At 37.5% G+C, this 12,064-nt stretch overlaps 3 protein-coding genes across 6 annotated transcripts; all 3 read left to right on the top strand.

The window, feature by feature from the left end:
* The first annotated feature begins 975 nt into the window (after positions 1 to 975).
* On the top strand, positions 976 to 3,065 carry LOC118438763. Its single transcript, XM_035859490.1, has 3 exons — positions 976 to 999; positions 1,236 to 1,852; positions 2,317 to 3,065. Exons 1-3 carry the CDS (start codon positions 976 to 978, stop codon positions 2,525 to 2,527), a joined length of 852 nt encoding a protein of 283 aa, XP_035715383.1. The 3' UTR covers positions 2,528 to 3,065.
* A 215-nt stretch (positions 3,066 to 3,280) lies between these two features.
* Positions 3,281 to 7,002, top strand: LOC110859561. Of its 3 annotated transcripts, none has more exons than XM_022108529.2 (4): positions 3,281 to 3,427; positions 3,936 to 4,203; positions 4,678 to 4,951; positions 6,348 to 7,002. In XM_022108529.2, exons 2-4 carry the CDS (start codon positions 3,939 to 3,941, stop codon positions 6,847 to 6,849), a joined length of 1,041 nt encoding a protein of 346 aa, XP_021964221.1. In that variant the 5' UTR covers positions 3,281 to 3,427; positions 3,936 to 3,938; the 3' UTR covers positions 6,850 to 7,002. The 3 variants fall into 3 exon arrangements, with proteins under 3 accessions (XP_021964221.1, XP_035715470.1, XP_035715471.1); XM_035859577.1 differs by having other exon boundaries at positions 3,299 to 3,445; XM_035859578.1 differs by lacking the exon at positions 3,281 to 3,427 and adding an exon at positions 3,704 to 3,852.
* Positions 7,003 to 7,713: 711 nt separating this feature from the next.
* Positions 7,714 to 10,650, top strand: LOC118438790. 2 transcript variants are annotated; one of them, XR_004837066.1, is made up of 5 exons: positions 7,714 to 7,880; positions 7,957 to 8,031; positions 8,140 to 8,308; positions 8,448 to 8,753; positions 10,332 to 10,650. XR_004837066.1 is itself a non-coding variant. In XM_035859542.1 (4 exons), exons 1-3 carry the CDS (start codon positions 7,857 to 7,859, stop codon positions 8,743 to 8,745), a joined length of 705 nt encoding a protein of 234 aa, XP_035715435.1. In that variant the 5' UTR covers positions 7,714 to 7,856; the 3' UTR covers positions 8,746 to 8,753; positions 10,332 to 10,650. The 2 variants fall into 2 exon arrangements, 1 of the variants encoding a protein (XP_035715435.1); XM_035859542.1 differs by having other exon boundaries at positions 8,140 to 8,753.
* Positions 10,651 to 12,064: the final 1,414 nt, after the last annotated feature.

The following is a 12,064-nucleotide window of genomic DNA, read 5'->3' as shown; positions in this document are numbered from 1 at the left end:
TTTCAGACTTTTCACCGTTGGCAAAAAATTTAATAGAAAAAAAGGCCAGATATTTGTTGTACAGAAGTCTGACATCCGTTTAAGTATGCGGAAGTCAATACGAAGTCATCACCGTGGTGTGAATGGGAGCAAGTTGGCTGGAGAAATGAAATCTCTGTTTTTTACCGCAAAGGGTACAAGTTGAAGCCAAGAATTATTTTCAGAGTGTCCTAAAGCCAAACGTTAATAACCTGAACCCTGGACCCTCCGAAAATCGCCATTGGACCTTTCAACAAGAATCTGCTCATGCGCAAGGTGCAAAATTGTCCAAAACTGGCTTCAGACGAATTTTCATGACTTTTTTTCATCCGTAGAACGGTGCTCAGTATCTGCAGACCTTAATCCCCTAAATTATGACTGGTGGTGAAAATTATAGGTACAAGTATGCTCTAAATTTCACCCAAGTGTGGAAGGGCTGAGGTCGCACTTACTGAAGATCTGGCGCTTTTCCCTGGAAATCCGTGCGTGCCGCGATCGAGCAGTTTTCGCCACGACTTATGTCTTGTGTACAAGCCCATGGAGGAAATTGTGAAAACGAAGTTATGATTTCTAAACAAGATTAATACCTTGTTCATCCACAAAAATTTCTATCAGATAGCTCTAATACTTTGGGCTTTGTCACCGGAAATGCATTCACGGGAACTTATGGTCGGACTATGTACAGCAGTTAAAATGCATAGAAAATATTTGCATGCGGAAGAGAGACAAAGTTGTGGTGGTGGTGGTTTTATTTAAATAAAGGCGGAGTAAGCTCGAAGTCTTGTTAATTATTGATCATCTGGTTATTCTCGCTGGTCCGGTCGAGAATAATATTCGTCGCAAAAATTTTCGATAACTAATTTAATTTAAGTATTAGACTGAATAATGTGGAACCTGGGAGCGTACTTACTGCCGTAACTCAATCCGTTGAAAGCTTTATCTTTTAAAGATAATATCATGTTGTGGAATGAGGAACGTGATGTAAGCTTTCTAAAATAGAGGAAGCATATTTTCACGTACTTTTGTAAAAATTTCATATATTTTCCTTTGAAGGAAGGAGATTTCAAATTGTCGTCTGATAACAATGGCAACCCCACTGCCAGTCCCTATTGCGTCCTATTCTTATTCCGGATGTAAAATTATTTGGACAATATTTCTTTAGATATTAAACTTTAGATATTGTTTATTTTGTTGCTGATTCATATTTGTATACATAGGTAATTCCTCACCTATGCAAATTCCTTGGAATCGGAACCATAAAAAAATGCCGACTAGTCTGCAGGTCGTGGAATTATGAAGCGACCCCCGTGCTAAAGGCGAGGACACTAATCGAAATTAAACTTGCCTCTGGAAAGCATGATCAACGACGTCACAAGGAGTGGAGATGGGATACAGAAATTGTGGAAAAGCTGGGATTTAATGCTCGTCTAAAAATTTCATCGTGTAAACCCACGCTACGACCCCTGGATCTCGAAACGTTTCCCATGGTCAGAAATCTAAGATCAATTATTGTCCACTTTTACATCCGAGAAGAGTGGCAGAAGGACTTGTCAGATAAAATTATACTAAGTTCGTCCCCCACTCTGGAAGAATTAAAGTATGAGTGGTATTTTCATCAAGATTTCCCCTCATGTGGGGAGGGCACTGTTTTCCCAAAATTGAAGAAACTAGTGCTGGAGTGTGGCCGGGTTCAAGCTCCACGGGATGGAAATCCACAGCTAGAAATAATTGGCCAAGCCCTTGCGGCAGCGTGCCCAGCTTTGGAATTCCTTAAAATTGACTGTAGCCACTTGTATGAAATTTCGAAAATGGAAATGTTACAAAAATTTCCACAGTAAGTTATGTAGGGATGTACCGGTTTGTCGTGTCATAAATGTCAAAGTGGCACTTGTCAAATATTTATTTTTTCATATTATTTGTGTAACTGTCTGGCATTTATTACTTCCCGACAACCAAGGAAATGATATATTTGTTGGTTGATAATTTTGAAAAATAGGTCATTTCGGACAAATGTATCGAATATTTTTAGCTGTCAAACACTTCTCTTTCGAGGAAACTTTTCCAACTCAGCCAAATTCAAACGCTCCAAACTCTCGTTATTGTTACATTTATGACAAGATGTTTATGCCATGTCATGGCAGGAATGTCCTATTTGGCAGGAAGTTTAAATCTTTGGCAAATATCAAATATGTATTTTATACAGGACATTTATGGCATGCACATTCTTGACACTGGCATTGCACATTTATACCAGGGCTGTGGAAAATTTATATGAATTAATTTTTACTTACTTTGCAGATCACTAAATTCGCTGGAATTGAGTGGACATTTAAATGCTGATCGGTTAGAATGTCTGCTCAAAATTCCTTCTCGTTTGAAAACACTCGACATTAGTACAACCTTTGATAGTGACGAAATCCGCGCCGACGAACTGCCAACCATTCTGTACAAATTTTTAAAGAAACATTCGCCCACTGGAAAAATTTTCTATCCGTTTGGGGTCCGATGATGAAGAAACGAGTTGGAAACTCCCGGCCTTTCCGGTCATGAAAAGTTTCGGGATTTATAATAATAAAACTAAAAAAGTTGTATTTGAATTTTGAAAGCGGTCCAGGGTCAGGAAGATTTGGACGGATTGATTACAAGGTGTGCTTCCCAGTCTTGCAAATTTTGTGCGTTCACAGCTACGATTTGTCCACTGTTGATGTATTTCTTCCGCCAGGGGGCAGCGCATGTAGGCCTGTGAAATCTGTGAGACAAGTGCACATCAATCTTTGGTGGTATACGCGAACACAGGAATTAGCTGTGCTTTGCGAGCGATTTTTGGACGTTTTTCCAAACGCGAGGATATTGGGAATTAATCATTAATGGGAGTAAAATTTTTAATGTTTCGTAAATTTCAAATATATATATTTTTAAATATATATATTTTCAGAACATAGATGAATAATTATGTATGTAGTTCTTTTCTAGAATTGGTATATTGATTTTGGTCAAAACCAAAACGAATCTATTTTTATGTTTGCATGTATGTACGTAATTGTCATCCAGATATACTGTGCTATTCATAGTTGAATAAATTTCTTAAATAAGAATTTAGCCTTTGTTGAAACAAAATATTTATTGCAGACGTATGTATGTAAGTCATAAATACATACATATGTACATCATGTACATTCATACATCATAATACGTATGTACATATTATGTGCATGACATGAAAAATATTATGCACACTTTAATACAAGTAAAAGGAGAACTCTGAAATTCTGCAGCGGCATGAAGGCAGAAAACATAACAAAACCATGTGTTGCTTCTTACAGCAGTAAAAAATAAACATTCTGTTCAACCGGAATTGGAACCATTAATTAATTAACGGTTTACATTCATCGCATCAATTGGATAAAAGGTTTGCTGATTACGATTCGTAAGATATCATACTCAACAAATTTTATTGTTCCAATTTTATATACATATTCTATGAAATATCTTAGGAAATTATTCCGAATACATTTGTACAGTCACTTACTTTCGTATGAAGAATTTGTTAAGTTTAATATAATAATTTGGTGACAAATTGTCACAAATTGTCCTAAGAACTTTATGGTCCAGTTCTTAAGCAAAGTTTACAATTTTGTGTTTAAATTTCACAAGTTTCTCTGAATTAAATTTCTCAAATCATTGTAGATTGTGAGTCCGGCAACATTTTAAATTCCACAAACTTAAAAAATTAGCTCTTAGACTGTTATCAACTTAGTAATATCAATTGTCGAACTTTTATTTAATAAAGGTTTATGAAATTCAATTATACGAATCATCATATTATTTAATAAAGTATGTCGCAAAACTTAAATACGGGTTTACCAAGTAACAATTGACGGCATGACTGTTTTTTAAACCATATTTTTTCCCTGCAGGCCATGCCAAGCTGCGTGTTTTGCACGGAGGCAAGTTTCGCCACGACGGCGACGACCACGACGATGGATGCGTTTCCATTTCTCTGCGCCCAAGTCGGCGTGGCGCCACGGACCTCTTCTCCGGCGGAGTTGTGTTCGACGTGTCACTCGGCGTGGGAGGAGGTCACCCTGCTCTACGCGAATGTGCAAGGGCTCCTCAATCTGATCGGGAGGAGGGTCACAGATATCAAGAAAAGGGTTAAAGACTGTGATTTAAATTCTCCGAAAGGTATTATGAATCTCATCTCAGTTCAATTATAAATATTTCAATTTGTGAAATTTCATAAAAGTACGCGGTGCGAATAATTTAATTGTTTTTTGACAAATATGTACACGGAAATGAACTTTAAAATGCCAGGAATACACTCTAAATAATTTGGAGAGAAATCGTATATGCAAAAATTGCATCTTGGTGAAGGAGTCGTATTGTCACTCGCGCCGCCCCCAAGTCACGCGGGACGTCGTTGTATAAAACAATTACAAACTTCGAGTAACAAAGGCCTTATCCTTTATTTTACGTCTTATCTTGGGTCATATTTGATCTGTGATAAGAAATACCCCCTGCATCAGTACTAACAAATATTGCACTAGTTATCGTAACGCAACAACGTAGATGACGACCTATGTCCAAATTATGTATTTAAACTGTAAAATCTCTCTATCTGTTAGGGGGTTCATTTAAAAGGAATTTTTTTGTGCTTAGGTAAGCGACCCAGGCAAAACGTTTCCGGGCCAGGGCCGGAGAAGATGATGAACTGGTGGTATCCGGTCTCCCCGAAAGGACCAACGGATAACACCGACCCCCACGAACCCGCCGGAAGTGACGACTCGGATATAAAAATGGAATCAGTTGAGGTTGACGACGGTCTGGATGCGGGGGGAGATTTGGAGTTCGAAGATGTCGAAATCATTCCGGATAATGAAGATCATGATGAAGACTCAAATATTGATGATGAATGGACGGCAAGGCCGAACAGGTGACAAATTAGAGTTTCCACTCTTAAAAATACATAATGCTGGTCTTTTAAAAAGTGAATGCACTCTAAATTTTGCATCCAGTAAACTACACAAACTTGAGTGTAAATTTTACTCGTTACCGTTTAATTGGTAAAGTATGTATGTAAATTATATTTATTTATTTATTTATTTAGCCTGCACGCAGGCCCCGTTCTAGGCGATGTGGCGCCCTAGGCAGAACGACAATGGCGCCCCTACGTGCTTGCATCATCGGCGCTCGAAAACACTTTTATGTACTGCACCTACCTGTATATAATACAAACTTGCATTTTACACTAATTGAATTTACATAAATCAGCATATTTTAGATAAGTTTAATTAAATATCTTGTTATATCTAAGTTTTTGAGGCTTTGCTTATTCTAAATTTAAATCATACAACAATGGAAAAGCGTAAGCTGGTTATCCCCGAGTTTGAGGCGACTAATTTCAAGTTGCTCATGCTCAGAAAATTAGCGGGCACATACTTAATCCGCGGGATTACGAATGTAGTAGAATTTCAGGATAAAATTACAGCCAATACCCGGTTTTTTAATCCAATAAATGTTACAACTTTACCAGTTTAAAAATTCAATACAATTTTGCTTAGAATTCGCTGAAATTATACACATTTTTTTTAATCTTGAAGAGTTGATGCTACAAGTTGATGCTACAAGTGTTTCTGAATCTTTAGAGGCACAAAACACTATTTTTGTTTGATTTAGAAGATTAACAAAAATGGATTTTATAGTATCCGCGAAGCTATTCTTAGCAAACGCTGTGCATATTTTTCTTGATCGGGTTAAAATTTGATAAATGCGATGAAAGTTTTCAAAAATCCCGATTGTGGCTGAAAATTTATTAAAAAATTAATCCATACATATGGGAAAAAATCGCATTCAAGTATACATATGTTGGGTTATTTCTGCGAGTGAACAATTTTAAATTAGTCCGGCGAAAATCGGACGTAACCACCTCACACTGCTGCATTGTAAAGCCTTACGAAGAAATTGCAGTTTATTCCTAAAATTGAAAGTTTCGCAAGTTAAAATTTGTGAATGACTTACAAATAAAATTTTGTAGCACAGATTTCAGTGAAAGTCAGTTTTTATGTTATTTTCCACAACAAATTTTAAAATTCCGGATAGTCGTTTTTAGCTAGTGTGTAGGGGCGCCTGCCGGCGCCCCTCGAAAATCTGGCGCCCCAGGCGGTTGCCTAGCTCGCCTATACCTAAAACGGGGCCTTCCTGCACGTACTTTGTCAAAAGGCTAACACATTTTGTAAAAGAGTATTTTGTTTTCTTAATTATTTTCTGCATTATTTTTAAGAATGTATTACTGTGTTTACTAATTATTGTTTATTCAATTTTGCCTTCAGTTTTCGGAAATCTCCAAGAAAATTACCCAATCCGCAAACCTCAATTCCCCAAAGTCACGGTGAGATTCAAATCTTGACCTCGAGGAAAGACAGACCGCTCCTCTCTTTGGACGGAAACCTTTTCCAACTGGACAAGAAGGCATCCACAAAAATGTTCTGGAGGTGTGCCCAATTTCAAAAGTACAAGTGCAAATGCAGGATACACACGAGTGTTAATTTAAGCAAGCCGGCCCTCCTACTGCAAGTCGGCGAGCATAACCACGAACCGAAATCGGCTGCCTGTGAAGTGAAGAAGGTCATGACCAAGATTCTGCAGGCGGCGAGTAGTTCATCAATTTCGGCAGAGCAACTCATCGCCAATGAGATGCAGCAAATGCCGGATGGAAGTGTGGGTCACATGCCGAAGCCACAAAGCATCAAGAGGTCAATTCGCAGGGTCAGGGGGGCGGAGAAGAGGACATCGGTTTTGAAGGAGGCGCCTGAGATGGATCCATTGATGTAAATATTTATGTCGTTGGTTGTTCTGATTTTGTTGACATTTTGCTACTGACGTTTTTGTAAAATCTGAACTGTTTTTGTGTCGATCTCGAAATGGCAAATGTACTTGTTTGTGTTTGTAAACGTAATAAATTTGGAGAAATGAATTTTAATTGCATTCGTTTATTTAAAGTTGTGGATGATTATATTTTCTATTTTCGGGTGTGCAAAAATTTGAAAATTGAAACTTATTTATGTAGTATGTACATCTCATGAGTAAATCATGACACGATTATTTCCGAGATTTCGCAGATTTAGCATGATGACGAGAAAAAATTACATTACAGATTTCACTGGTGTAAACAAATATGCTTGGAAAAAGTCTGTAGACTTTTTTGGAAAATTTATGCACGTACAAGACATTAGTGGTCAAGAAAATTCGAATTTTGATTACTAATTCAACGGCGTCGATATTTTTGACCACGAACCAATCTGTAAGGGTGAGGACAAGGTTTCAGGTAAAAATACGAATATGCTGGTATTTTAAACTTCAACTTGGTCCCTAATAATTTCCATAGTATTGCCTGAATTTGAATTTGTGTAAATCATTGCACGCAGACGGCGTAACTCATTAATGGCGTTGCCATTATTGACGATCGCTGAGGGGTCAAAGATTAAAAATTTTGCAAACTTTCAACATGAATTTTTCTAACCTTATGATTTATGTACATTCTGATCACTTCGTTTATTGTACACAGAATGCATGAGAAATATTTGCATATATGTAAACTTGCTAGGGAGACAAAGTGGTGGTGGTGGTTTTAAACATGTAAAGGCAGAGGAAGCTCGAACCTTTGTTAATTTTTGATCATCTGGCTCCTGTCGCTTGGTTTGGACAAGAATAATACTATTTGTCACAAAAATTTCCTTCAAGTACATAATTTAGCTAATTCCAATATTACATAAGCTAGAAAAGTAGAAGCGTTGGAAACGTATCTACCTTATCCGTTGAAGGTTGCCTTTATCTTTATAATGTTGTGGAATAAGGAATCTGAAGTAAGTTTTTTTTTAATTTGGATGATACCCTTTTTCTGAACTTTTCCAATAACTGCATACGTATTTATTTTTGAAGGGAGGAGATTTCAAGTTTTGCCGTGATGATGAAGACGACCCCACTCCCTTTTACGGTCCAACTCTTATTCCATATGTAAAATTATTTCGATATTATTTTAATTTAAATGTAAAACTAGATTTTTGTTACTCACACTTTGAAAATCCCTGATTTCTTAATTTGTTACTGATTCAAAATTCATAGGTAATTCCTCACCTCTGCAAATTCCTTGGAGTCGGGACCATAAAAAAGTGTCGGCTTGTCTGCCGGTCGTGGAATTACCATGCAACCCCAGTGCTGAAGGCGAGGACCTTTATTAGAATTAAACTTTGCACTGGAGATTATGATTACCAATATCAGGAGTGGAGATTGGGTACAGGAATTGTAGAAAAGCTAGGATTTGTTAAAAATTTAAAGATTATGTCATACACTCATACACTACCACCCCTGGATCTCGAAAAATTTCCCTTGATCAGAAATCTAAAATCAATTGTGGTCCACTTTTTTATCAGGGAAGACTGGCAGAAGGACTTGTGTGACAAAATTATACTGAATTCGGCCCCCATTCTGGAAGAATTAAAGTACGAATGGTATTTTCATGAAGATTTCTCCCCATGCGGTGGGAGCACTGTTTTCCCAAAGTTAAAGAAACTGCAACTCATTGCTGGCCTAGTTCAAGATCCACGGCCTGGAAATATACAGCACGAGGTAGTTAGCCAAGCTATTACGGCAGTGTTCCCAGCTTTGAAATATCTCCTAATTAACTGCAACAATTTATTAGACATTTCGAAACAGGAAGTCCTACAATAGTTGCCTGGGTAAGTTGTAAGCATTTCTTTGACGTCTCATAAATGTCAAAGTGATGCATTTGTATGCTTGTCAGACATTTATTGTTTGACTGATACTGATAACTTGTCGATAAACAATAAGATGCCAAATTTTGAAAAATGTGAGATGACATTTCTGACAAATGTAATATTTAGTCTAGTGATCAAATAATTTTATTTTCAAGTAGCTTTTAAAATGCAGACATTAAAATAGTCCAAGCTGGCATTTCCTTAACATCTACATATGATACGACATTTTTGACATTTGTGACATTTATGACAAGGTATTACAGGAATTTCATGTTTATGAGGCAGTTTATGTAGCGCCTTGGTCAGAGACTGGCGGATTAAAGATATTGGGATTAAGGATTGAGATTGAGGATTAAATTTAAAATCTTGGGATTGAGATTCGGGATTAAGGATTAATTTTCCAAATTTTGGGATTAAGGATTGGGATTAGGGATTGAATTTAATCTGGGATTAGGATTGACACGGGATTAAATTTAATCTGGGATTGGGATTAACACGGGATTAAATTTAGGGTTTACCTGGTTTGGAAATTAATTTACATAGTCGTGGATTAATTGTTTGCATTATTATGCCAGATTTTTAAATTAATTAAACAAATCTCTGAACTTCTGAAAATGGAATATTTTGATCATTTTGCATACAAAATTAGATGGCTTACGAATACAATTTCTAAGTCATAATTAAATATTTTTTGTGCTAAAAATTATATAGGGGAAGAATTCTAATTTTATTCTTGGTACTATTTTAACGAACAGCATCGATCATAGTTTGGTCAGAGTACTCACATTTCTTTATAAGCTCACACAAAATTTGAACATTGCACATTGAGGATACCACGATACGAGTAGTTTTGCAAAATATTTTGGAGTATTTTTAAATGTTTGATAAAAATGAACGAAATGCAATCAATTTTCGAAAGGGGAGCGATCTCAAGAGAAGTTTGCTTTTTGAGTTTTTAGTGAATGCAAATTTAATCCCACCTTAATCCCATTTTAATCCCACTTTTGGATTATAGTTGACAGATTTGGATTGGGGATTAGGGATTAAGGATTAAAATTCAAAAACTCGGGATTAAGGATTGAGATTAAGGATTAATTAATCCCCAATCCCAATCTCAATCCCCAATCCTTAATCCGGGATTGACCAGTCTCTGGCCTTGGTAAATACGACAATACATACGTACATGCACAGTCTTGGCACTGACACTGCACATCTCTGCTAGAGCTGATAACTTGGACGACTTACAATTAGACTTCCGAGGTCCCCGCCATGTCCAAGATACCCACTGTGTTTTTTAGAATCTACAAGCACCCTAGATGAAGGATCCAATCATATTTACGTGCAAAACTTATATTTGGCGCTAATTCAATTTTGGCGAATGTGGCGCCACAGCACGGCGCCAAATATAAGTTTTGCACGTAAATGAGAATGGATCGTTCATCTAGGGTTCTAGTAGATTCTAAGTATCCTGGACACGGCTGGCACCTCGGAAGTTGCCCTTGTTAGACAGATCTGAATTAATGTTTGCTTACTTTTCAGTTCCCTTAATTCGCTGGAATTGACTGGAGATTTGAACGCCGATCGGTTCGAATGTCTCCTGAAAATTCCTTCAAGTTTGAAAAAAACTGGAGTTTAGGGCGGACTTTGTAAGTGACGACATCCGTGCTGGTGAGCTGCCAACCATTCTGCACAAATTATTAAAGAAACATTCTCTCACTCTTGACAACTTTTCTATCCGTTTTGACTCCGATGATGAAGAAACGGGGTGGAAATTCCCAGTATTTCCGGCCATGAAAAACTTCGGGATTTATAACTTTAAAACTAATAGGGTCGGATTACAGGGTTTGGCACGTACGTGGATACGAATTTGACCTTGAATAACCCCAGAACGGTTTGTCGCAGCGGGTCAAAATTTTGAACAGACGAGCATATTATCCTCAAATACGTGTGTGCAAAAATTCAACTCTCTACTTTCCAAAATGCCTCCCCCACAGCCCACAGAAGGTGAGGCAGTCATAAAAACTCGTTGCAAACTTAAGTACTCGTCTAGCCTAATAACAGAACATCTTAAAAGTGAAGGGATAACATTTTCGAAATCTAGAATCAATCTGGTATTGAAAAATATAAGTGAAAAGCGAGAAATTTTGAGCTAAGGGCAACCACCACCCCCTCTAAGAAGGCAAAAAAAGTGTTAATTCCGGCCGTGCTTAGGAAAAGTGACCTCTTGACCTCAAAAGACACTCCACCGACCCAAAGGGAAATTTTCCGTAAGGTTGGGGTGTCTAAGCGTTGAGTGAAAAGAGAAATTTAGATTTTGAAGAAACGACGTCGTCGGAAAACTCGTATGCATCAGCTGACCGAAAAACAGGAAAAAACTCAAGCCCGTGTTTACAAAAAAAATTATTTGAATTTTCTGTCAAGGAATCAGAGTGAGTTATTGGTGACATTTGACGAAGCACTAATTTCTCCACAAGTTACTAATTAGGTTCGAAGAGCTTATTACACGACAAATGCCGAAAACAATTCACGCAAGTTGGTGCTTCCGCGTGAGGAGAACTTTTTTAAACAGTTTATGGTGATGGGTGCAATGTAGGGTCATGGTGTCCTCCCACTTACCAAAGTCCACCAAAAAGTGAAGGAATCTTCGAAGTATTATGTGGACCGTGTATTGAAACCACTTTTAGAATAACATTTTAATAAATTGCACGGTAAAAAAATAATTAAGGTGAGTTTTCATCATGACGGAGCGTCTTCCTAGACGGCAAGGTTGACCCAAGATAATACCAACGACTTTGAAGTTAGATTTGAGATAAAAATCACTTCGAATAGTGAAATACCTATACAATCCCCCGATATAAGTCAAATGGACTTATTTGGGGTCGGATACTTGAAAACAAAAATTTTTCTGCGGAGACCGAATTTTTTACGGGGTTTGGAAAAACTTAAAATGACTGTCTCAACTTCTGTGGGCTGTGGGGGAGGCATTTTTGAAAGTAGAGAGTTGAATTTTTGCACACACGTATTTGAGAATAACATGCTCGTCTGTTCAAAATTTTGACCCGCTGCGACAAACCGTTCTGGGGTTATTCAAGGTCAAATTCGTATCCACGTACGTGCCAAACCCTTCTGTAGAATTCGAAAGCGGTCCAAGATCAGGAAGCTTTGGACGGATTGATTACAAGGTGGGCTTCCCAGTCTTGGAAGTTTTGAACGTTCACAGTTACGACTTTTCCATGGTTGATGCATTTCTTCCCCCAGAAGATAAGCCAATT

This window comes from Folsomia candida, unplaced genomic scaffold (assembly GCF_002217175.1).
Source record: "Folsomia candida strain VU population unplaced genomic scaffold, ASM221717v1 Fcan01_Sc026, whole genome shotgun sequence".
Taxonomy (NCBI): Eukaryota; Metazoa; Arthropoda; class Collembola; order Entomobryomorpha; family Isotomidae; genus Folsomia; species Folsomia candida.
This window is presented reverse-complemented; position numbering and strand designations above follow the sequence as displayed.